This window comes from Capra hircus, chromosome 11 (genome assembly GCF_001704415.2).
Source record: "Capra hircus breed San Clemente chromosome 11, ASM170441v1, whole genome shotgun sequence".
NCBI lineage: Eukaryota > Metazoa > Chordata > Mammalia > Artiodactyla > Bovidae > Capra > Capra hircus.
The window spans coordinates 94,425,508-94,452,783 of record NC_030818.1 but is presented as its reverse complement, the minus strand read 5'-3'; the positions used below and the strand labels follow the sequence as shown (position 1 = coordinate 94,452,783).

At 38.9% G+C, this 27,276-nt stretch overlaps 1 protein-coding gene across 4 annotated transcripts in view; it reads left to right on the top strand.

The window, feature by feature from the left end:
- DENND1A (DENN domain containing 1A) overlaps positions 1-27,276 on the top strand; it is a 541,554-nt gene that overhangs the window by 118,831 nt on the left and 395,447 nt on the right. For all 4 annotated transcript variants that reach the window (XM_018055748.1, XM_018055746.1, XM_018055747.1 and 1 more), the window contains exon 3: positions 27,080-27,123. In XM_018055748.1, the coding sequence (XP_017911237.1) occupies positions 27,080-27,123 (44 nt within the window). The remainder of the gene's footprint in view (positions 1-27,079; positions 27,124-27,276) is intronic.

The window sequence follows — 27,276 nt, the reverse complement described above, 5'->3', positions numbered from 1 at the left end:
TTACTTTGCCAACAATGGTCCGTCTAGTTAAAGCTATGGTTTTTCCAGTAGTCATGCATGCATGTGAGAATTGGACTATAAGGAAAGCCTAGCACCAAAGAATTGATCTTTTGAACTCCATGCATGTGTCTCATGCTTCACCTAGGTGGCTGGAACAGCTAAGTCCTGGCTGAGCCATTCTCTGTCCCATGTGGCCTCTCTTCATTCAGAAGTTCAGCCTGAGGTAACATGGAAGTCATGTCCCCAAAAGGTGAAAGCAGAAGCTGCCAAGCTTCTAAAGGCTTAGACCCCCAAATGGCTCTGCATAATTTCCACAGCGTTCTGTTGTTCAAAGCGAGTCATGAGGTCAGCCCAATTGAAGGAAAGGGCCAGCAGACTCCATGACTTTGAGAAAGAAGTGCCATGTGCCAAAGGAGTGGTGGGAATTGTGAGGGACATCTTGGAAGGTGAACTGCCATGTTCGTTCATATGGAACATTGCTAAGGCCTGGAAGCCTTCTGTCTGCTCCTTCTCTGAAGCTGCCCTCCTGTTGTCCCTCATTTCTACCCTCAGATAACATCCGTGGTCCCCTCACCACTCATTTTTCTCTATTTTCTTGCTTTTCATGATTATTTTTACCATATATGTAAGTATCCCTAAATAATGTATTAGTTTTCATGGTGGATATGAATTTATATCTTAAGATAATCTTTTAAATTTTAACTTAGAATAGCTATGTTGAAGATTATTTATAAAATTCAGAAAAGCAAAAAGAAAAAGCTAAAATAGCGTCTAATCTCAATTCCTAGGTATAATCATTGGTGACATTCTGGGATATGTTAACACATGTGCACACACTCCAATTTATATCAAATATTTGTTTCTTATTCTCAGAATCTCTCTTTTCTTGAGTTTGGGTGACAAGGCTACTACATCATCTGAATCTCTAGTATTCGATTCCTAATTTTGGAATGACACAATGCAAGAATTTGGATTTTTGAGGCTCATCCATACATTTATCTGACTGTTAGGTTGGTTAGAGTTTGGATAGTGAAGGCCCCTTCTGTATGTGTACATTCTATACGTGTACATATGTGTGTATGTGTTTGAATGGTATGTAATTTTAAACAAAGGCAGAGGATCTGATAGTAAAGCTGTTCTTTAAAAATTAGTATGGAGAAGTGTTCTCAGTAGATAGCTGTTAAATGCTCTTGTACCACAGTTTTCAAAGTTTCTTCTGTTAGCTTTTTACCATTTCTGTCCTTTATTGAGCCCATCCATGAAATGTTCCCTTGATATCTCTGAATTTTCTTGAGATCTCTAGTCTTTCCCATTCTGTTGTTACATAGAATATCTTTCCCATTCTATGTTACTGTTACAACTTACATACGGATGATTAGCATTTTTAAGAGTATGTCTTTACATAAAAGAATATGTTCTTCCTCAAGCCTCCCAACATGTGGACCAGTGTGGTGTTTACTCTTTATATTCTCCTAGAGTGAAATCTGTGTAACTTTACATCTCCTGTTATAATTCGGTGTAAAGGTGAGTTATCTTTAAAAGCGGTTCTAGGGACAGTAATAAATCTCTGATCTTGTAGGCCAAAGATCGGTTCTCAGTCTTGTCCCTGACACTTAATTTGTGCCCTCATTAATAGCCTAAGCTCTGAACCTCAACTTTGTCATTTTTGAAATGATGATAGTAGCACCTAGAGTTGTTTATGTAGAGAGTTTGGACTTAGAACGGGGCAGTATTCTCTTGCTGTAGCCTGTGGCGTTCTGCCGGAAGTGACCTGCTCCCTCAGCCTCAAGGGAGGATCACAAGCGACAGAGAGAGAGAGAGAGATCAGTTAGCCATGGACAGCTCTTTCTATCCCAGAGGTCGTGTTTTTGCCTCTGAGAAGGTGTGGAGTTTGTGGGACTGATGAGCACTACTATCTGCATTTAGAATACCTCTTTTTATTTTCCTCTTTTATGTATCCACTATATTCCTTTAACTTTTTCACTGGATTGTTTTGAGGATTTTATGAATTCTAAAGCTTGTGAAAACTCTTTGAAAACTGTCCAGTCCTTTGTGAATTCAAAGTAAGATGATATTTGCTTCTATTCAAGGGACTATTGAAATGAATCACTCTGTGGCCCCCAAACCTAGTGTTAGAGAGACAGGTAATTAGTTATATTCCTCCAAGTTGTTTCGATATTTGTCACAAATTTTTGATTCCCAAATTAACATTCCCAGTTAACAAAGAGTCATATTGAATAAATTTATAAACTACTTATTTGAAATAAATCTCCTGAGAAACAGCTTCATCCACAGCATTTAACTTCTCAGTTTAACCTATAAAGCCGATTTCACCTTCTTTTTTTAATGGGGAGAGCTTGGTGCAGATGAAAGTTTGGACTTTGAAATCCTATAGATTTGAAATTAAGTCTTGGCTCTGTCACTTAATGCTTCATAACCTTGGGGAAATCAGTTAACCTCTAAGATATGTTTTTTTTTTCCATTTGTAAATTAAGAATAATATTGCTTATAATTGAAAATTAAAAAAGGAAATGTTAAGTTAGTTTGGGGTTCATTGCCAAATAGGCCCTCAATAGTTGTTTCCATTTTCCTTATCCTCTGAATAGTTGCAGTAAGTTTTCCTATTCCTTCTAATTATTACACCAGTGTTTTTGGGGGCGGGGGAATACAGACTACTAGGTTGTCCTGAAAGACTAAATTATAGATATGTTTTAGACTATCCATGTATTGGATATTGTATAATAAAGGAGAATAAGTCAGTTCGGAAAATTATATAGAACATAATATTGTATATCTTTAGGAATTCTCTTAGAAAACATGCTTTTAATAAAACCTTTTCCCCCTTTTGGGGTTGTGGTTGGAGTTATTAGAGGTTATCCCTGATCTGCAGTAAAATGGCTGTTTGGAATAACTGACTTTCTGATCCTTTTTAAGATTAAGACCTATTCAATATGGTGTAGTTGTCTGTAGTCATGTGAATTTATTAAACTAGTTTTATGGTCAGATGTGTATTTGAGGGGGGTGTCAGACTTTATACAATTGCTGAGTATCTCATTAGAAATAGTGCTTATGCTGGTCGGTGGTTCCTACTGATTTAAAAATAGAAGGTGCATATATAGACAGTGCCTAGATTGTGTTAAGTTGGTTGCATTGTCATCTGACCCTGTAGGGGAGCAAATTATATCTTGAATGAATAATTTTGAAGGATAAAGCTATTTGTGATCTTTGTTAAGAAAGTACTGTTTTATTTCCATCATCTTAGTTACAGTGACGTTGAATGTCCTACCTAACCACAATACTTCTTTTCTAGTGGGGTTTGGTCTTTATATGTTGAATCATTTTCAGTTTTATATTTTTAGTGGAAAATAATTGTCAGTATTAGGTATTCATTTAAGGACTTTGAGTTCATTTGTTTCCAGCTAAAGTTAGAATCATTGGTAGATTCACAAATATATTATTCAGTGAATGTTTAGTTTTTCTTGAAATATTTTTTAGGTAGCATCACTTGGACAGAGGAAACTAGTGTGTATTGTTCTGTTAATAAAGAAGTGGTTGTTCTCTGATTTGATTGTTTGAATTGTGTGAATTGGAGAGTAATGTTTTTTTAGCATGACACTTTGGGAACTGCTGCTTGGTTAGGATACTTTTGTTTCAAGGTCTCTTTGAGTCAGTTCCTATTAAACATGAAATGTGACAACCTGTATAACAATGAGAATATTTGAACAATACAATACTTGTATTATTATTGTATGGCTTTGAGGAAAACCTCATACTGTGTCTAATTGAGTTTATTATGATTAATGATTTTTTTAAACCAAAGAGTACTTTTTTGTTTTCTTGACTATTGAGCTTACATTTTTAAATTGATTTAAAATATACTATAGAGTATGTAGAATAAGAATTTGCAACCTAAAAGGTAATTATACAGCAGTTTTAGTATAGCATTTGCAAAGAAGTACTGTTAAAAATTATATTCTCAATAAGTTAGGCTTTAATAAGTGGCAGGAGAAGGAAGGGGTGAAAAATATTAAATTAACATATGCTTTCATTAACAGTTCCTGTGAATTTTTATAAAAGAATTGATCACAGTGAATTTATTCAGTAAATTATCAATGTCCATATTATATACCTCCTGAAGAATGCCTTGTAGTGTCATAGTCAGAAACATATCATTAACTAAAATGGTGTTCTTTCCCTTTTTCATGAGAACAAAGAATTCAAATTTAGCTGCTTGATACTAGCTACATTATGTAAATTATTGTGGTAAATGTAACATTATGTAAAAATCTCCAGAGTAGTTGCATGAGGATTTATATTGGTGAAATAATTTTTGTTTATGTACTAATGTCACTATGAATGACGCTTAAGAGATGATTGCAGCAGTATCAAATGAGGCATTTCTTTTCTCTTAACATTGTAATTATTGAGATAGGCGGTTTCCTCGTGGCCTTTTTCTAAAACTAAGCTTTGGAAAGGAGAAAGAAGCTGTGAGAATGTGCAGTTTAGGGCTAGGTAAAAGTTTGGATTTGTGTCCCCATGAAATGCTCTTAAAGCTTGATATTTCATGATTCATAAAAGAAATCTGGTAGACATATCTGACCACTTTGCTCTTGCTTAGTATTTTCACTTGGTGGTCTGTTATCTGTTTGGATTCACAGTTTTTTGTTGGATAAATGTGAATCAGGTCTTTTTCTTTGGGTCTAAGAAAAATTAACCCAGTATATTTTGGTATATTCTGTTCTGCCAAATTTACTAGCTATGACTTGTCATATTTCAAGGAATTAATACATATCAAAGTATCAGACTCTTTCTCGAGGCACTTTTTTGGATGAGGAAGGCTTTGCTAGCTGCCCTTAGGAGTTAAAGAGCAGAATGGGTGTCATCAGGCAGAGACAATTGGCTGTCCATTTGAAACAAGTTTCCTGCCTGCTCACACCATTCATAAAAATAAATTACAGCTGGATTAAAGAACTGCCTTAAAAAAAAATTCATAGCTTTTCAAAGAAAATGTGAAAATATTTTTAAAGGTACAGATAGGAAAAAAATTTCTTGAAATAAGATATGGAAAAGTACAAATCATGAGGTAAAAGACTTGATTGACCTTACTAACCTTTAAAATTTTGGTATGGCAAAAGAAAAAAAAATTATAAACAAAACAAAATGATCAGATTGAAGGAAAAATTTGGCAAGGCTTGAGATCTAGAATAATAAGGAAACTGAAAGAAATAAGTAGAAAAATAGACCAAAATGTTAAATAGCAAGTCACAAAAGAAGAAATTAAAATAACCACCATGTGAAAAGATTACAGGACTAAAAATCAAGGAAATTCAAATCAAAACCATGAGATGCCATTTCATATGTGAGACTGGCAGAAAAAATTTAAAGGTGAATAATAATAGCAAATGTTGGTGAGCATGTTGGGAAACAAAAGCTCTTAAGTGCTGATAAAAGTAAGTGGAGGGTATTCATACACTAGGAACTAGCAGTGTCACTTTTACATAGATAATGTAGAGAAATTATCACATGTGCACAAGGAGGCATAATCAAAAATGTTTATATATTTTTTAATGGTAGAAATATATTGAAAATTTAAATGGTCCTCCGTAGGGGGAATAGATAAATTATGACATGTTTGTAGTTGGAGAATATTATAGCAGTTAAAATGAATGAATCCAGTCTACTTGAGACAAAATGAACAAACCTTAAAAATGTAATTGTGAGTAAAAAAAGCAAGTTGAAAAACATTACATATAGTAAACCAGATATGGCAATGCTAAAAATACAAAACAAATCTAGATTTTGTCATGGGTTTATTTGTATGTATTAACAGTATAAAAGCACAAAGGGAAGGGCTGCACACCAACCTTAAGACAATGGTGACTTCTGAAAAGGGGAGGAAAATGGGATGAGGATGATGGGTGATGCTTTAACTGTCTTTGTGGATAGGAATGTTGCAAACAGTTAGTATTTGTGTCATCACCTGATGAGTCAGACAAAATGTGGTATATTCATGTAATAGGCAACTAGTAAACTGTAGAAAGGAACAAACTACTTATGCGTGCCATGACATGGACCAACTTGAAAAATGTTGTGCTGAGGGAAAGAAAGAAGCAAGATGCAGACACCCCACAATGTATGATACCGTTTAGATGAATGTCCAGAAAAAGCAAATCTGGGAAGATAGGGGGCAGATAGATTACTGCTTGTTTGGAACAGGAGTAGGAAAATAGATTAACAGTAAAGGGGCATGAGGGTCTTCTTTAGTTTAATGAAAATGTTCTAGAACTGACCTAATGGTGATGATTTACAACTTGGTAAATTTTACTAATAATTATTGAATTATATACTTTAAATGGGTAAATTATGTGATACATGAAACATACCAAAGACAAGTTATTAAAAAGTTAATATTTTTAAATCTCTGTGGCACTCAATATAAGAGTATTTCAGAGGTTCAACTAAAAATTATTAAAAAGGACACCTTTCCATATCCTTTATACATAGTTCTAATCAATTCATTATTTTTAAAAAGGTATTACAGTTTACAAAGATGTAAATCCACAAAGTTAATTGTAGAGGAGCCTGGTGGGTTACAGTCCATGGTGTTGCTCAATAATTGGACATGACTTGGCAACTAAACAGCAAGAACAAATAGCTTAATGTATGTATATACTTGTATAACCCCACCAAGATCAAGTTCAGTTATGGTACAGCAGTGTGACTGCAGTTAACAATACTGAACTGTGTACCTAGTTGAAATTTGCTAAGAGTGTAGATCTTAAGTGTTCTTACCACACACAAGAAAGGTAACTATATATTATATTAGGACTTCCCTGGTGGCTCAGACAGTAAAGTGTCTGTCTACAATGTGGGAGACCTGGGTTCAAGCCCTGGGTTGGGAAGATCCCCTGGAGAAGGAAATGGCAATCCACTCCAGTACTGTTGCCTGGAAAATCCCATGGACAGAGGAGCCTGATATGCTGCAGTCTGTGGGGTCGCAAAGAGTTGGACATGACTGAGCGACTTCACTTCAATGGATAGATTATTTAGCTTGATTATTTCACAGTGTTTACATATTAATATGTCAAAGCGTCATTATACTTTAAATATATACAGTTTTTATTTGTCAGTTATACCTCAGTAAAGCTAGAAGATTCACTTGTGCGTCCTTCTAGTCAGTATCCTCCCTTCTCCTCCTGCCCCCAGAGGCAACTACTGTTTTGATCGTTATAACTATATATTAGTATTGGTTTTGAACTCCATATAAATGGGGTCATCTAGTTTCTTTTGATCAAAATTTATCCATGTTGTTACATGTAATTCGTTCTTCCTAATTGCTGTATAGTATTGCACTATAGAAATACACCACAATTTATCTATCCTTCTGTTGATTGATACTTATTTTACTTATATTTTAGCAATACACCTACCATGAATATTCTTGTGTATGTCTTTTGATACACCTGTACACTTATTTCTCTTGAGTATATGCCTAGGAGTGGAATTGCTGAGTCATAAGATGGGCGTATGTTTGTTTAGCCTACTTACATATTGTCAAGAAATTTCTAAAGTGGTTGTACCAATTTATTGTTCCTAACAGTAAATGGCAGTTCTGGTTGTTCCACATTCTCCTAAATCACTCTGAATGACTCTATAACATTCTATTACATAGATTTACCATAGTTTATTTAACTATTATCCCATTGATTATTTAGGTGGCTTCATGTTTTCAGTGTTGCTTTTTTTTTTTTTCCCCATCTTGACCACCCCTTGCAGCATGTGGAATCTTAGTTCCCCAGTCAGGGATTAAACCTGTGTCCCCTGCATTGGAAGTGTGGAGTCTTAACCACTGACTGAACTGTCAGGAAAGTTCAATACTATTGTTTTGAACAACACTCTAGTGAATTTCTTTGCAGAAGACAGTGATCTCCATGAAATCCATGGATGCTTTCTTAGAAGTAAAATTGGTGATTTAAAAGGCATAGACATTTAAAATTGAATATTTGTGCTGGTGAAAATTACACTAAATTACTTTCTGTCCAACCACACTCTTAATTAAATATGAGAGTGCTTATTTCCCCAGATTTTTGGCTCCAGATGTTTCCCATACTTTGAACCTTTGCTAATCTGATGGGAGCAGGGGGAAGACAGAAGCATCTCTTTGTAACCCTTTGCTGGCATCTTTCAGGGTGGTGAGCTGTGGTGTATAGTATCCCATCTCTTTGGGAAATGCCTTCAATTTTGGAAGTTGTGAGAGGAAAGGGAGGCCCATTTGATTGTTTAACAAGGTCTGGTCAAGCCTTCAGGCAAGAAGGATAAAAGAGCTAAAGTTGAAATTGAAATGTTGGTTACCTTGGTAACTCTAGACTATGTTGATGTGAAAGAGAGCCAACAGTTCTCGAGCAGAGACTGCTACTTTCCTTACAGTTCACCTCCTCACCCTTCCTTCCTTTCCAAAGCTTCTTAATTTCTGTTGTACCTGGGTCATTTAAGGAGAGTATTTCTTGTGTTTTATCAAGGAGAAACCACAGGATCTTGTCTCTTAATGCCTTCTTAGTACCTGCTGCTGCTGCTAAGTTGCTTCAGTCACGTCCAACTCTGTGCGAGCCCATAGACGGCAGCCCACCAGGTCCCCCGTCCCTGGGATTCTCCAGGCAAGAACACTGGAGTGGGTTGCCATTTCCTTCTCCAATGCGTGAAAGTGAAGTCACTCAGTCGTGTCTGACTCTTAGCGACCCCATGGACTGCAGCCCACCAGGCTCCTCCATCTATGGGATCTTCCAGGCAAGAGTACTGGAGTGGGGTGCCATTACCTTCTCTGTCTTAGTACCTAACACATCACTATTTGTAATGTATAAAAATAATCTTGCCACGAATGACCAACTAGTTCACTGGACCGGTTTTTTTCACTTGGGAAGGGAAATGTTGTCAGGGTAGTTTTGTTATGGATATGCAAGTCCCTGTGCTTGATGCCTGGAGAGACCATGGAACAGAGAATGGTTTTTTACAGGGCCCAGCAAGGAGGTGGGTGGCTCATGCCTGAGAAACTGCAAACTCCCCGAAAGCTTTCAGCAAAGCCCTTTTATAGGAAAGGTGAGGGAGGGCATGGTTAGTTGTTGCAAACTTTCTTGGTGTCAGATTCCTTTTTTCTTGAGGTCAGTTCTTGGTCAGGTAATGATGTTCCTGTGAACCTCTCCCCCAAACAAATGTTATTCTCTGCTCTGACAAGAAAGGGCAAAGACCTATGACACAGTGTTCATCCTCCAAGGTCCTGCTTCTGGCTAGAAAGAGGCAGATCTCAGTTGGCAGCACTCTCAGGGCCAGCTCTCATTGTTGTCATTGCTGAGAGAGCCAGGCACCTAACCCAGCTGACCCTTAGGCTGCCCAGAGGGCGGGGGCGGAGGGGGTGGGGGTCTCACAGACTGCGGCCCAGGCAGACTGCCACTGCTATTAAGTCACAGAGACAGGAGTTGGGGAAGAGGTTCACCGCTGCCCGTGGTTCCCAACCAGTGGGTGGCCTTGGCAAGGGCTCTGGAGCCCTGCAGGGGGCTGTGTTCTGCCGGCCTGAGCTGGGTGAGCTGGAGGTCCTCTGGGAGACCAGGGATCTGCCTCTTACCTCACTGTCCACCCGACCACCACCACTCTGCTGACTGTTGGCTGAATAGCCCACTAACTGTCACTCATTGACAGTGGTTGCTTGTGGGAGGGACTCACTGTGGTGCTAAACAGTGGGTGAGCAGGACCACTAATGGTCCCGTGGTAACCAATGCCTGTTAATTGGGTCGGGGTCGGGTAATGGTGCACAGCAAAGGCTGTGTACTATGGTCTGTGTTCAGCCACACTGGTACAAATTTATAGGATTCAACAATCACAGATTGGAGAATGCTTTCCCAAGACACTGACCATACCTTCTCCTTACACATCCTAGCCGGTATATACCAACCCTATATAACAGAGCAGGATGAGCACAGGCCTTAGCAGGCAGCCATTGCTGGGTCTCATTACTCCACACCATGTTACTAGGGTCAGCTGTTGGTCGGTGCCTCAGTGGGCCCTACCCACAAGCAGCCAACTCTCAGTGAGTGATGGTTAGTTGTCCTGCTCAGCTATTGGTCAGCACCACAGTGGGCCCTGCCCACAAGTAACTGTCAATGAGGCACCATTAGGGAAGCGATTCAGCCAAGGGTCAGTGGTGTGGTGGTCATGAGGTGGAGAGTGAGGTAAGAGACATATTCGGGCCTTCTCTTGAAAGCCCTCCAGCTCACCTAGCCTTGGGCCAGCAGGTGAGCTGAAGGGCCCAGGACAGACCGGGGACTATGCCCTGCAAGGCTCCAGAGTCCTCACTAAGGCCCTCCACCAGCTTTGGCCCAGGCGTTGAGGCAGTGGTGAATCCCTTCCCCCATCCCTGTTTCTGTGACCTAATGGCAGTGGCCATCTGCCTGGGTTGCAGTTTGTGGGACCTGGCCCTTGCCTTTTGGGTGACTTGAGGAGACTGAGGGCTAGTTGGGTTTGGTGCCTGGTTCCCTCAGGGGTGACAGCTGGGCAGGGTATGGGAAACTAGCTGTGAAGGAACTGCCAGTGGAGATCTGCCTCTTCTTAGCCAGGACTGGGGCCTTGGAGGGTGAAAGTTGTGCCTTGGGGCCTTGCCCTTCCCTGTCAAGACAGAGAATGCCATTTCTTTGGTAGAGATTTACAGGAGAAGCATTACCTGACCAAGACCTGACCTCAAGAATAAAGGATCTGACACCAAGAAGTTTGTAGCAACTAACCATGCCACTCCCTCACCTTTTGCTTTTAAAGGGGCTTGCTGAAAGCTTTCAGTAACTTTGGGGTTCTTAGAGCATGAGCCACCCATCTCCTTGCATGAACCTGTAATGAACCTTTTTCTCTGTTTCACACACTAACGGTTAGCATTGATTGGCCTCACTATGGGTCGGGTATGTGGACTTGTGGTTCAGTAACACCCCTGCACCACCACAGCCCTCTTCTTTGACCACACAGTCCAGGTAGCATTCCTTCTTCCAGTACTGCACCCTTTGGAAGACAAACCATATACTGCTGCCATGGTAGCTCAACATACACAACAAAGTTCAGCTATACTTCCTTTCTGGGGTCCCCTGGAACTTACAGGAATTAAGTCTGCCTCATAAACTTTTCAGGATTAAGTACAATAACGGATGTGAAACACTTTGAACACTGACTGGCATCTAACAGATGCCTAACACCTTTCCCTCCGTGCCACCCAGAGGAAGAAAGCATATGAAAACAATAAACAACTTCTGAGGTAACCAACTATTCAGTTCCTCTGATGGATCTTCTGCTTATGTAGCAGAATTTTTACCAAAACTGTGTGTATTCTCAGGCTGTACCTGAAATCCTGACCTTTCCCTGTAAGCCCTGCTGTATTGTTGGGTCCCATTTCTTTCCAGGTGAATGACTGATCTTTCACATTTGTCCTGTTTTCCTCATTAGGCCAGAGTGTTCCTTACTTATTCAGGCTGGATTCCTAGCCTGTCCTTGCCTTCAGTTATTGTTGGCCCTATCCAAGATGGTCCAATCTTGAGAACCAGTAACTGTCTTGAAAACTGTAACAGAGTGTGGCTGAATGCAGCTCTTAACACATAGCTCTGGCTGTATGCCGTGACCCCCACACTCTGTTACCAGGCAACGGTTACTGCAGGACCTGTTAGTGGTCCTGCTCAGCCATTGGTCAGCACCACAGTGAGCCCCTCCTACAAGCAACCAACTGTCAATGAATGACGGTTAGTGGGCTATTCGGCCAACAGTCAGCAGAGTGGTGGTGTCAGGTGGACAATGAGGTGAGAGGCAGATCCCTGGTCTCCCAGGGGTCCTCCAGCTCACCCAGCCTCAGGCCAGCAGGAGAGCCGGGGAGCCCAGGAAACAGATTAGGGGTCTCTGTCCTGCAGGGCTCCAGAACCCTCGCAAAGGCCACCCACTGGGTGGGCCCAGGCCTTGAGACAGTGGTGAACCGCTTCCCCAACTCCTGTTTCTGTGACCTAATAGCAGTGGCAGCCTGCCTGGGTCAGTCTGTGAGACCCCTTGCCCTCTGGGCAGCCTGAGTCAGTTGGGTTAGGTGCCTGGCTCCCTCAGCGATGATAGCTGGCCAGTGTCTGGGGACCTGGCCCTGAAGGTGGGGGCCAACTGAGACCTGGGAGGGTGAACATTGTGTCTTGGGACCTTGCCCTTTCTTGTCAGAACAGAGAATTAACATTTGTTTTGGTGGAGGTTACAGGAACATCATTACCTGACCATGACCTGACCTCAAGGAAAAAGGATCTGACACCAAGAAGTTTGCAAGGATAACTACGCCCTCCCTCACCTTTCCTGTTAAAGGGCTTTGCTGAAAGCTTTTGGGAATTTGGGGTTTCTCAGGCATGAGCTAACTGTCTCCTTGCAGGGGGCTTCAATAAACTTTTCTCTGAATTTAGTCTGACATTTTGTTATTGTTTGGCCCCTCTTTGTCTTGTGTACAGGAACTTGCATTTCAGTAACAATTTCAGTAACCCCCAGAATGCAGCTGGGAAGAACCAATCCTGACAAAGCATCACTCCTATTCTCAGGGATGAGTTGCTTGTTTATTCAAATGTATCTATGAGGGATCGTGTGAGCAAGTCTTAGGGAAGCAATAAGATGGCAGCTTTTGCTACTGTACCTTTGTTTCAGTGAACCCTGAGCACAAGGAAGTTCTCTGAGAATCCAAGTTTATTCAGGCTTGGAAAAGAGTTACTTCTTCAGTAACTTGAAAGAAGTTACCGAAACTGACAATGGTTAACTTTAGTATGGTTGGGATTATTTTTCTTCCCTCTTCTTTCCCTTGTGTACTAGCCTCTGCTGCCCACCTAACTGCTCTTCTGCCTCCACCCACCCACCCCCACTCCAAACGACCCACATATCCTGTAAGCCCTGTCTTTCATGCCCTTGTTCCTCACCCATCTCCACTGAGCCATACCTCAGAATGGTTGTAGAACCCAGAAGCTAGGGGAACCTTGATGCATTACTCCTAGGAATTGGCTGACAGATTGGATCTGAGTGTGAGGAAAAGAACAGGAGTTCAGTATAAATTTGAGATGTCTGTTAGATATCCAACTGGAGATCTTGAGTAGACTGATAAATGAGTCTGGAGTTGGGAGAGGTCAGAGCTGGAGAAATATGCAGTTGACAGTGCATATTTGAAGTGATAAAACTGAAAAAGTGAAAGTGAAGTCGCTCAGTTGTGTCTGACTCTTTGCGACCCCGTGGACTGTAGCCTACCAGGTTCCTCCGTCCATGGGATTTTCCAGGCAAGAATGCTGGGGTGGGTTGCCATTTCCTTCTCCAGGAGATCTTCCCAACCCAGGGATTGAACCCAAGACTCCCACATTGTAGGCAGACGCTTTACTCTCTGAGCCACCAGGGAAGTTGATAAAACTGAAAGAGACCAGCAAAACAGACCACCAAGAAAAAGTGAAGTCCAAGGACTAAACTTTGGGGCTCTTCTTTCAGAAGAGGTCAGTGAGAAGCCCAAGGAGCAGCAGTGGGGCAGAGAAGTGAGATGCTCTGGAAGCCATATAAAGTGCTTCAAGGAGGAGGAAGCAGTCATGGTGTCAAATGTTGCTGAAAGTCAAATAAGATGAGGGCTGAGGATTAATTAATGTCAAGAGTAAGAGAGTCATTGGTACATGAGTTGTTTTAGACAAGTGGGGTGAAAGCTTGGTTGGTATGGTTCAAGAGAGTAAGAGGGTAGGAATTGGTGACAGTGAGTGTAGATACTCTTTTGAGGAATATAGCTTTAAATAGGATGAGAGGCTATATATTGTCACCCTGCTTATTTAACTTATATGCAGAGTACATCATGTGAAATGCTGGGTTGGATGAAGCACAAGATGGAATCAAGATAGCTGGGAGAAATATCAGTAACCTCAGATACGCAGATTGACACCACCCTTATGGCAGAAAGTGAAAAACTAAAGAGCCTCTTGATGAAAGTGAAAGAGGAGAGTGAAAAAGTTGGCTTAAAACTCAACATTCAGAAAACTAAGATCATGGCAAATAGTTGGGGAAACAATGGAAATAGTGAGAGACTCTATTTGGGGGGCTCCAAAATCACTGCAGATGGTATTGCAACCATGAAATTAAAAGACGCTTGCTCCTTGGAAGAAAAGTTATGACCAACCTAGACAGCACATTAAGAAGCAGAGACATTACTTTACCAACAAAGTTCTGTCTAGTCAAAGCTAGGGTTTTTCCAGTTGTCATGTATGAATGTGAGAGTTGGACTGTAAAGAAAGCTGAGCGCCCAAGAATTGATGCTTTTGAAGTGTGGTGTTGGAGAAGACTCTTGTGACTTCCTTGGACTGCAAGGAGATCCAACCAGTCCATCCTAAAGAAAATCAGTCCTGGATGTTCATTGGAAGGACTTATGCTGAAGCTGAAACTCTTAATACTTTGGCCACCTGATGTGAATAATTGATGCAGTAGCAAAGACCCTGATGCTGGGCAAGATTGAAGGCGGAAGGAGACAGGGACAACAGAGGATGAAACAGTTGGATGGCATCACCGAGGCAATGGACATGAGTTTGAGTAGGCTCTCGTAGTTGGTGATGGACAGGAAGGCCTGGCATGCTGCAGTCCATGGGGCCACAAAGAGTTGGACACAACTGAGCTACTGAACTGACTGACTAAGGATGAGAGGAATGGAGAGGTAGCCATGGTGAGGAGGTGGGCTTGACCTTTTCAAAATATTGCGGAAAAAATAGTAGATTTGCATGCTGATGAGGAAGATCCAGCAGAGAGGTAAAATTAATAGAACAAAAAAATTGGCAGAGCATTATTTGAGTTGGTGAGAGGGGATATAATCCTAGTTCACAAGTGGAGGAAGGGTCTTTTCAGACTCTGTGGACAGTGCTTCATAGTAATGGGATGAAGGCAGAGTCTTTGGGGTCAGAGATAATAAGTGGATAAAAGTGGCAGAGGAGGCTTGTGAGAGTTCTCTTGTGATTGCCCGATTTTCTCACTAGAGGGGCAAGTTAAGATAATTAGTGTTAATTGAGGTTGGGAAAGTTGGAGAAAGTATGACATAGTCATTAAGGAGAGTAAAAGAGTGATGACTTAAGGAAAATGTGGTGTAATTACCAAGTCACATTAAAGCTCACTTACAGTGAGTAATTCAGATTTAAAGTTAGCACAATTGTGTGGATTTCTTTAGCCACAGTCAGGTACAGGGGTATAGGTAGATAACAATATTTAACAAGGATTATGGTTTTGCCAGGGAAGAAGGGCAAAGTAAGAGAGGCATGAAGGAGTCAAGGATGTCTGTGAAGGAATAGTTACAAAATAGAATTTAGGCTAGATAAGGAGGATAGTGTAGATTTGAGGTGGATGAAGGGCAGTGAAGAGATTGATAGAGTGTAGGTCATTGTGGAATTGAAGAATGAAGTTGGGATGCTTTAGAGAAGAATGAACTGAAGGAAAGGAGGTAGGTCATGGTTGGAGCCTGAGGTGCTTGAGACTGTGGTTATTGAGGGGGTTTCAGTTATTAGAGCTGTAGAGTTCAGGTATGACCCTGGAAGTGAGTAGCTGAGACTGCTGGAGAACAAGTTCCTTGGGCAGAGAGGAGGGCAAAAAATCAAGAATTTTGGGATTTAGAAACATCATCTAAGTGACTATGTAGCAAAATCAGTAAGACCGTGGTGGGAGGAGGGGCAGAGTGAGGGGCAGTGCACCAGGATTCATGAAGGTTAAGGAATGAAAAGCAGCAGATGACAGCAGAGTTAGGAGGAGGAATACAGTCTGGTGACTCTACTGAAATCTGGAGTTCTGGAAAATGAGGGAGGAAGTTTCCTAAAGTGACAACAAGGAGCAGAGAGCACCTACTCCACCTTCAGGTCAGCGGGAAGAGAAGTGGAGAGGAAACATTCACCGCTTGAGAGGGCTCACGAGGAAGCCAGCTTTTGACCACAGTAAGAACGTGAGAATGTGTTGGGAACTTAGAGGCTGAGAGTTTTGCTGCCAGCTGACCATGAGTGCTAGAAAGACGTAAAGGAGCTTCTTGAGTCGGGGAGCAGTGTAAGTGAATGTGCCAGCTTACTGTTCATTTACCAGTCATGTGTAAAATTCACTGTACTTGAGATGGTGGACATGGTTCCTTTTTAATTTTTTTAAGTGCTAGGGTGATTGAATATTAATTCATGTAAGAATATATAATTGGCCAAATTTATAAATTCTGATGTCTGACAGCATGGTCTGATTTAGACATGAGAAGACATCAGGTTTTGTAGGAAAGTAAATTGATCAGGCGGGCTAGATTTGGAAATTTGTTTTTAAGAAGTAGAGATGAAGTTGTGTGGGTTTGTCTTTTTTACGTATGTAATTTTATTTATTTTTGGCTGTGCTGGATCTTTCCTCCTGCTCAGGCTTTTCTCTAGTTTGGGTGAGCAGGCTTCTCATTGTGCTAGCTTCTCTAGTTGTGGAGCTTGGACTCTAGGGTACATGGGCTTTCGTAGCAGTGGTACACACAGGGGGTCAATAGCTGTGGTTCCCGGGCTCTAGAGCATAGGCTCAATAGTTGTGATGCTTGGGCTTAGCTGCTCTGCAGCATGTGGGATCTTCCCAGACTAGTGAGTGAACCTGTCTCCTGCATTGGCAGGAGCCCCCGAGAAAGTCCTGGGTGGGTTTGTCTTAATGGCCAGGCTAAGGATTCTAGCTTTTTAAAAACATGAAAGTCTTCAACCATATTAGAAGAACCTAACAGAGCTGTTTATTAAGATAGAAAGTTAATGAAGATGATCTGAATAATTCTTCAGAATAAGTCAAAGTGTGGTGAATAAAGCATGGTCAAGTTTAGTTCTGTACATTTTGGAGACCATCCCAGTTGGAGACCACCAGGGTTTTAGGGAAAGTGACCAAGTTATAACATATAAGACTACTCTCAAAAGTGTAGTTTCCACAGTTAGCCGAAGAAGTAAGAAATGAGGGAAAGTTAAAGGAATGTGTTTATGGGACCTTCAAATGATTTTGCTAACAGGATACTAGTAAAAATTTAAAGAACCGTTCTAAAAAAAATTAAATGTAGAATTACCATATGATCCAGCATCTCCTCTTCTAGATAAATATCCAAAGAAAGCAGGAATTTGAACAAATATCTGTATACACACATTCATAGCAACATTATTACAAAAGCCAGAAGATGGAAGAAACTTGTGTCCACAGATAGATGAATGTGTTTCTCCATTCATCTGTCTGTGGACACAATTTTCTTATTATTCATCCTTAAAAAGAAAGGAAATTCTGACACATGCTGCAGCAGGGATGAGCCTTGAAGACATTGCCAGGTGAAATAAGCCAGTCGCAAAAGGACAAATATTGTATGACTCCACTAATGTGATGTAGCTAGAGTAGTTAAATTCATAGAGGCAGAAAGAAGAAGGATGGTTGCCAGGGGCTGGAGGAGGGGGAGGGAACAATGGCCAATTTTTTTTAATGGGTTCGGAATTTTAGTTGGCAAAGATGAAAGTTTTGGAAATGGATGATGGTGATGGTTATACAATAGTGTGAATAATGTATAATGCTACTGAAGTGTACACTTAATGGTTAAAATGGCAAATTTTATGTTATGTATATTTTACCATGTACACACACACAAAAGCAATAAAGGATGTAGGCACTGCTTCTCTAATGATACAGATAACAACTAGGTAACAATGACTTGTTTCTCCAGGAAAGAAAGGCAGAATTTTGGTATAAGAAAATTGGTTGACAGGCATAGTATGTTTCCCTTGCTGGTGTGTCAGCTTTATTTATACTGTGTGTACTAGTTGGGCCTTAGTTCTCAGTGTGGTTTGGTTTAGAGTTACTTGGAAACACATTTCCTTACATAGGAAGACATTTTTTTTCTGTATTCTTATTTGTTTTGTTTAGCCAGTGACTTTTTTCATAGATGATACAAGGATAACCTCTAGCCTTCAAAATTACTCTGAATTTTTAATATGAACTTATCTTTGAAATATTGTACTTACTGTTTGAATTGAGTGTTAGTTACTTGGGAGTCATTTTATTTATATCCTGAACTTGGCAAAAAAGTTTAAATAGAGAAATTGGAAAGCTCTCCTTCATAATCTGCTAAAGCATGTTTCATGATCACAAGTTTTAGTTATTTGTCCAGCTGTATTCTTATTGTTGAGACACAACAGTGACTAGAAGACAATCAACAGGAGAACATAAATAAATAAAGGCAAAAATGAAAACCAGTGTTGAATTCTTAGTAGTCTGGTGGTTCTAGGCTAAACCCCAGCTCTGTTACTTAACTCTGGATTTGTTCTTAGTGAGTCTCACTTTTCTTATTTATAAAATAAGGCTACATCTACTTACCTGACAGAGTTGTTGTTAGGATTAAATAAAATAATAAAATAAAACTACTTATGGCAACAACTGGTATACCTAGGCATTCAGGAAGTGGTAGCTGATAGCATTATAATTATTACTGCAAAAATCTTTAATAAAACTATTTCTGAAATCTAGAATGCAAACTTAGAAAGCAAAAGAATTAACAGAAAGGTCCTTCAGTTTATACAAAGATTCACCTCTTCAATAAATCTGGGAGAGTCCCTGGTGCATTTGATGTTTACAGATCATTAGCAAACAGATGCCAGGAGGCAAATAAACTGTAGCTAAAGGATTTTTGAACCACTGACGATGCAGAGAAAATCAGTTTCTGATAATGTTGTAATATTTCTAAGTAGGTAATAGCAGGCAATGGGAAATTTTTAATTGGGTTTATAAAAGTTTATTTCAGGAACACATGAATTTCCAATTTGAGGTACACCTATACATCTGTAGCCATCTAATTTATAGTGCTTGCTTATTTCTCCACTGGGGTTAATAATATAACAACAACTAATATTTATTGTGCGCTTACTATATGGCAGTGTATCTTGAGTAAGCCTGTGGCATTCAAAGGCTTCTTTTCAAATTGGATGTTTTGAAATTGGCCTTTTATCCATTTGGAGAGACAGGGTATTTAATGAATTTATTATATTCTATTTATTTTATTATGCCCAAATATCTCTGGGTATATATAATCTGTAAGACATCTTGTAGGAGACAAAGCTAAGTAAAATATGGGCCCTGGACTCACGAATACTTATTCATTCTCCCCTAGGCTGTTCAGAAGGGGCCTGTGGTCGTATGAGGTGAACCCTGGCATGGCCCTGGACTCTACACATGACCCTGCCACTTCTTCCCTGAAGTTTTTTCTGTCCTGGCCAGGACTAGGCTCAGTGCCCCTGTGCTAATCACTACGATAGCATTTACCAGGCCTTGCAATGATTGCTGGTTTAATTCTTTGTATTCTGCATTAAACTGTAAACTCGGGGAGAGCAAAGACTATGTCTTATTCATCAATGGGGCCAGTCACATTAGAGGATTTGCACTGTGTATAAATACTAATTTTTTAACTGAATGAGTGATAACTTACTGCCTTTTTAACTATGATAAAATTGTGATAGTCCCAATATCATAGCTTTGTCATGAGGATAAAATTAGACATTTTATGTAAAATGCCTGTTATAGTGCTTGGCACATGGTATGAAAGTCACTCAGTTGTGTCCAACTCTATGCGACCCTATGGATAGAGTCCATGGGATTCTCCAGGCCAGAACACTGGAGTGGGTAGCCTTTTCCTCCTCCAGGGGATCTTCCCAACCCAGGGACCGAACCCAGGCCTCCTGCATTGCACATGCATACTCTTTACCAGCTGAGCCATAAGTGAAGTCAGGTGCAATTCCCCAGTAGAAGTAGAGAGACTATCTTTCGTATCAAGGTAAACAGTGAGGTGTGAGGGCTCTTGGAACTAACGCTCTGTGGTTTTTCTTTAGCTGAGTTTTTGCCAGAAAAGAAGAGGTAACTTTTTTCTTGTTGGATTCAGGGATTGTCCAAGGGCATGAGAACTCCCCTCCTGTTCACCGGGTTTTATTTAGTTGTACTTGATCTTTCTTCTCCTCCTCCTCCTCATGCTTATTCTAATTCTTTTACGCTTTCCGCTTTTGACCAAGGGCTTCCGAGGTGGCACTAGTGGTAAAAAAAAAAAAAAACAAAAACATAAAAAACAAAACCTGCTAGTGGTAAAGTTTCCTGCCAGTGCAGGAGACTTAGGAGACAAGGGTTTGATCCCGGGGCTGGGGCTGAGTACATAGTGGGTACTCAGTCAATAGTTGTATTTGAGAGGATAATTAAGTTATCTCTTTTCACCAAATCTGACAAATGTAATGTATCTATTAATGAAGACCATATGCAGTGATCCCACTTTCGTAGTACATAAAAGGCACAGCTGTCGTTTAGGTTACGTCTGAAGTAATTATTCACATTGGAATAAAAATCTGATATTTGTGGTAATCTTTAAAAAGGTGGGGTAAAACTAATCTTAACTCCTAGAGAAATTAAATGGAAGCCTGAGATTATAACCATTAAAAACCTTCTTCAATATTTATCAGTCTGATAGGTTTTTACAGATTAGTTCTAAACTTTGAACCAGTGTAAGAAACCCTAAATACTTAAATAATAGTGAAAGTTGAAAACCAGGATATTCAGTAGGGAACAAGGTAAGTGTAAGTGAATGTGTTCTTTTGACTTTATTCCTCGTTTCCAGCATACCATCTCTTTTCTGTTTTAAATTTCCCTTTGGAATTTGACTTAGGCTTGATTTTTGGGTTTACACAGCAGAAATTTGGTTAATGATCAGATTTGTATTCCTGTAGTGAAATTGGTTAATGAGAAATATTTCAAATTATTGGTAAGTAGTGGTATTTGCTGGTCAAAATCTATCAGCATTCTCTGGAAAGATAGATGAAACTCTCTAGATTTTACTGCATAATGTCAATGGACTCATTATTTGTAGGACAGCTGATGCATTTAGTACTTGTTGATTCACTTAATTGGTAACTGTACTACATTCATAACTCCAACAACTGAAAACAATAGGTCAGTGTCTGTTGTTTATTCATAAATAGTCACATCGAAGCAGGATATGTCTGAAAGGCAAAATATGGTTAGTTTGAGGAGAAATCTGGCATGTGAATGGTTCCATTGCTTAACATACTGAGGTGGGTTGTGCTCTCCTTTACTGAATAACGCTATTTGGATTTTCATTATAGGTGTAGATGGTGAACCACCCCTGTGTTTATTAGGCTGGTTGCTGTGAATTAGTATTTGAATATATTTTAAATGCTATTGTTGAGGGGAAAGTCTAGAATAGAAATATGGTTAAAAATTGGTGAAGACTCAAAGTTTGTATGTCTTAACAGTTTTCATGTTTTAGAGCAAAAAGGTAATACCTAGAATAGATTTTTAAAGTAAGAAATTCCATTGGTATATGAAGGCTGAATGTTCATGTAAAGTACTTTGAAATGATTTTTTAAAAAATCAGTGAATTATTCTCCATGGTAATTTCAGAATAAAATCTGCATTTTGGAATCAGTAATTTTTAAAATAGGTAGTTTATTTTATTTTTAATGTTTTTTTTAAATTGTTATAGTTGCCTCACATAGTTGAGTCAGTTTCTGCTGTACAGCAAATATCCCCTGTTTTTGGGTTTCCTTCCCATTTAAGCCACCGCAAAGTACCAAGTTGTGCTATACAGTAGAGTAATTTTTAATTAATAGTTTTTAAAAGAAAAGACAATATAAATCATTTTGTTTCATTATCATGGAAAAGGAAAATGTGTTTTTTTTAACTATGTGAAACTTTTCTTTAAAAAATATATTTTTTAAATAAGTGAATTTTAAGTCTTATAAATGAAATAATTTTCTAGAATGATTGCATTTAGTTAAAATGCTAAACTAATGATTCAGTTATTTCATAAAATAAAGTGAAGCTTTTTATAGCTAAAACAGGTTTAATAGGCAGTGTCCTGGAAGCTCTTTATTAGTTTAGTGCAGTCCAGTTTGCAGTTCTACTGTCAAGAAACTTTAATTCTACATGATACGAAAAATTAACTTCTCTTCTTGAAGATTAAAAGACAGTTTAAGTGTTTTGAGGAAGATTGAGTTTGTCCTCAAAATGTACAACTTTGCAGACTATTTCCTGAGGGTCTGTATTTTTAGTATATAAAAATGGAAAGTGTCGTTAGAGAAAGAGCAGTGTAATGGACTATTACTCATTTGCAGCATATTCTCATCTTCTCATCTGGAAAATTAAATCTGATTACAGCTGGGATTAACATTTATGGTTTTAGGGGAAAGGAAGATAGTATCTTAAACTCCATGAAATTGAACAATGAGATTATATCGTTATACCTCATTTTAAAGTCTTCACTTTAACAGGGCATATTTTTATTGTTGTAAGCTTACATGTGTTCACTATTTGTCTCTTATTGACTGAAATATCCTAGAGATAATGGTTGGAATTTAGTAGGTGTTAAATATAACATTTTCTGCCTTGATATCTAGCATGTTAAAAGTGAAAGCAATGTAGATTTCCATGTTAATGGCTACATTTGCAGTTTCTTTTAAATTTCCTAAAAGAGCTCCAGTTGTAGAAGATTGTAACATTTGATTACTGTACAGTTGCTACATCTTTCACAGAAAATGAAATCAGTGTATTTTTCAATAATCAGTTAAAGTGTCATGGCTTGACCTTCAAATGGAGTCAGTCATTGGTGTGGCAAAGGAAAACAGGAGAATAATTTGGTAAGCTATGTGTTTGTGTGTATGTACACTTTTTAGTTACCAGTTTACAAATGGGCCCTCCTACATAAGCACGGTACTTCTATGAATTATTTTGCATTTCTGTCGTAAAAGATCTGTCTGCCACGTTTTCTAGAAACTTTAAGCCTAAGGCAGCACTCAAGGTTTTGGAGCCTGTGTAAAATAATTTATAGTGCCTTTCCAGTAAGTCTTGCCCAAACTGTTATTCTATTAATTAAACATCCTGTGGCAATCTGGTATATCTTAAAGATTTAATAGTATGTTACAGTAAAAAGGCTATTGAGATAGAAGAAAATTAGCTTTTCTTAAGGAAAAAAAAAGCATTTCTTCTGAGATCAGTTTTTTGTTTTTGTTTTGCTGCGAAGACATAGGCTATTAAGCGTGGTCATGTCATATCTACTCCTGAATGAGACTATGCTCTTGGGAGTCCTATACTGTAAACTGTCTGCTTTAAATATGGAAATGCTTTTGTGACCTCCAGTGGAAGTGGCACACATGTGTCAGTGTGGGGTCAGTGTCTTGCATGGTCACAGTGCTGAGAAAAGGTAATGTCTCATCAGATTGACATAATGCAAAATCTTGTTCTAGAGCCAGCTATCTCTTTTTAGCCTTATGTGGTTAAGTCATGTATGGACTCTTCCATACCATACATCTTGTTAGCAAGATATTTTAAATACGTTTCAACAAAAAGATTGTGTTTTCCTGGGAGATATTGAAATTGATTTTTAATTTTTTAAATAATCCGTTAAAGCTGGAGAAATTTGCTGAGAAAGAAGGGTGTAGTGCGTTACTATATTAAGTTCTTAATTTTCTGTCAGAGGGACAATTCTTAGAGAAAGCTTGATATATGCTGATAACTATCCTTACTACCAAAGCCTAAACAAATTGTTAATTTTTCCTTTTTTCCTTGGTAGTACTCTCATCGTCAGATTTTTGTGTTGGAAGTTAGCTGTTTGGTGACACTGCATTTGGCAGTGAGGGTATGAATGTGAGAAGAAATTTTGGAGCATTAGCAATTATAGCATTGGATGGTGGGTAAAGAAATAGATACATAAATATTAGACTGATGCACAGTTTTCCAGTGTATGTTATTTTCCATATAAAGATATAGAACATTTCATAAAATGTTCCCAGACCATTTAAAAACTCAAAGAAATGCAGCTGATGCAATGAAATACATAGAGTACTTGTAAAAGCATACAGACACGCAAGTGGATTGCTGCCAGACAGAAAATTTAAAGGCGGTTTGCTGAACTGCAGGGTGCTAGGTTTTGTACATGTGCCATGCTGAAACTGTTAGTAAGGCTGGTGTTGTGTTGCTTGAGAAAAGCAGATTGTATTTGGACCTTTTTAACTCAGATGTTTCCAATGTCGATATTTTGGTGACATTAAGGCATTGCAATTGACTCAATGTGAAAAATGATTTCAACCTCCTGTGCAAAATAGACATTTAAAGAAAATGCATACAAATTTTTTTTGGTTTTTGTGTTAATTTTTACAAAATGGCTTTCATAGGTTTATTAACTGTCAGACTGGATCTTTGAGCTAATTGAATGGAACTTTATAGGTTGGGCTTTAGTTTTAAAAGGCATTGCCTTTTTTTTTTTTTTATGTTGCTGTTGAGAGTGTTAAAGACCTATGAAGTTTTTTTTTTTTTTTTTTAATCTCAGGGTCTTATAGAAAGGGAATCAAAACCTTTATACTTGAGTCATTGTAAATAATCATGTATTATCTTGGAACATGATTCTGTTAAAATCTGGGAATCCCACTCTAGGGTTAGTCTCAGGACAGTTGAAGGAATTTAGTTGATGAAGGTACTTAGTTGATGCTGCCTATCATTGAGGCAGTGTTTAGAATAATATGGTTTGAATGACCCCCATCTTGGAGTTCCATGGTCATTTTTACTTTCATTGTATTAAAACAGGTTGATGTTTTTCATCTATTTTCCTTTTCTTTTTACAAGTCTATGTATATATGAATAAAATGCATTTTAAAAATCAACAAATTATTAATGTAGTTTATTGTTAACATGGTTGGCTTAGTTGGTTAAAGAGATTTAAAGACCTTCCTTTTCCTACTTATAAGCAAACATTTTTAAAATTGAAGAATATACTACAAATTTTGGTTTCTGATATTCATCCTCTCAGCAAATGGTGATAAAAAGTAGTTTTTTACTTTATTCCATCTTTATTTCCATTGATATTTTTGTGGTTCCCAAGAAACAAACTATTGCAGAAAAGAGGAAGGGAAAGTCGCTCAGTCGTGTCCGACTCTTTGCGACCTCATTGACTATAGCCTACCCGGCTTCTCAATCCAGGGGATTTTCCAGGCAAGAGTACTGGAGTGGGTTGCCATTTCCTTCTCCAGGGGATCTTCCCGACCCAGGGATCAAACCCAGGTCTCCCACATTGTAGGCAGACGCTTTACCCACTGAGCCACTGGGGAAGCCTGAGGAAGCAGAAAAGAGGACTTGATATTAAAGATTTATATGTGAGTCATTTTTGTATGAAGTTTTCTTGTTGAAGAGTTAACTGTTCACCACATGACAACTGGAAGAAAAAGAATAAGCCTTAGATTATTTTGTGGCTTTTCCAGCCTCTGTATTACTGTGTCCATCAGTGACTTAGAGCTGCATTTTTGCGGGGAGTGTGGGGGGTGGGTCTCAGTAGCAAATTTTAAATCCTAAAATACCAGTTATTTTTCTGGACAGAGTCATTTATATATATTTTAGGAATTAGAGCCCTCTTTTTGGATCTTCTACTCCACCCCCACAGCACATTTTTAGGGGTTTGCTGGGCTTGTGGCTGTCTCTTTGCATCCTGCTGGCAAGTCCTCATTATCCCCACCCCCGCCCTGGACCTAGTGCTTTTCATGCCACAAGATTGTGCCTTCTGGCCTCCTGTCACAACATCCACAAGTCCTTGTGTGTTTTCAGCAGCTACTTTCTCTGATTTACCAGAGCAGCCCTGCAAGGTACTGCAATGAGGATTACTCTAGAATTCTACTAGTGCTGGTCTAGACATGTCATTCGTGTCTTCCTAGTATTTGCAGATGAGGGTAAAGAAATTTGTCCCTAGTTTTGAAGTCAACCGGAAGACACTTTAAGAGCTAAAGTAGTGTACAGGTAGTTTCAACTTTTCTGCACCACCTGTTTTGGAAAGTTCTGCTTTTTGTGTGACCTTTTGAATATTCCTTTTGTAATTAGTATTGAGTGTTGAAAAATGACATCCATTGACTTGAAAACTAACATTTGTAAGATTTAAATGTAGTTTGTGAATAGGCCCATAATTTCCCCCCTTTTTGATTCTTTAATTGCAGAACAATTAATTGCATTTTTATCTTGTGACATGGAGGACTTTGACTTTTACATAGATTCACTTTTATGGAGAAATAAATTGATATTTTAGAAGATAGATATGACAACTGAGTAGTATATACTATACTCACTGTGGTTGGGGACCTTCTAATATTGTGGTTTTATGAAAGCATTTTGTATTGATACATGATTTCTCAAATAGATACTATTCTGATCACTCCTCTTAATGTGTCTCTGAGGAACCAGATCTCTCTTTTAGAAAAGACTGAATGTTTCCCTAATCAATAGCAAATGGAGTGCTAATAGCTTTTAATTAGTACACTTCTATATTGATTTAGAGATGATGGCATTGGGTTATCCTGCAATTATGTTGAAGAATCAAGTGACCACTTTCCTGATTCCATTTTAAACAGATTGGTCATGAAAGATATCTTCACCTATGTATTTTTATAGTTTCTGAGCAAGTCTAATCTCATATGATATTTTGTTAACACTGACAAGCTAAAAGTATTGTTTTCTTTTGAAATTTTTCATCTATTTTCAAGAGAGCATAAATATTTTGGGAAGAATTTATTTTATTTTTTTAAAACAGGAAATTTTGCATTTCTTCCTTGAAAGAGTTCTTGTCTGATCCTTGTTTTCACCCTGGCTTCTCCCCAACCCCTGCCCCCGACCCCACCCCTACCCAAACATACAAGCCCACATCTGTAACTGTGAAAAGGATACTTCTGATAAGAGAAGAAAAGTGAAGCAGATTTAAGACTCACTTTCTCTGGAAAAATGTGTCGAGGGCAGTTTGCAGCTGGCAAGATTTTTGCATTAGGTAATAGTCTAAAGTTAACAGTAGCATCAGGTCTTTACAATTTTTCTTTTTTGTATTTCTGGAGGAGGGTAGTGGGAGTGCTTCGCTGAGTCCTTCCCTGTGCTCATCAACGTAGCAGCCTCAGCTGCCCCCCTTGGATCCCCTGCCAGGGCTGCTATCATCTTCTGATCAAATATTAATGTGTGATCCTCTGCTTGCTCACTAATCCAAAGCCAATTAATATTATCTGTCAATTATTTACAGATCCTGAGGTGCAGAGGCAATTCCCGGAGGACTACAGTGACCAGGTTCGGAATGCGTAATTAATTTTTTACATGACAAAATTTATTTCAGAGTTGTTCAACATATTATTACTGTTCTTTTTACTGAAAGAGATAAATGAATTTTTAGAAGGAAGGGAAACAGTAATTACGAACCTAAGACAAAAAGTAAAACATACT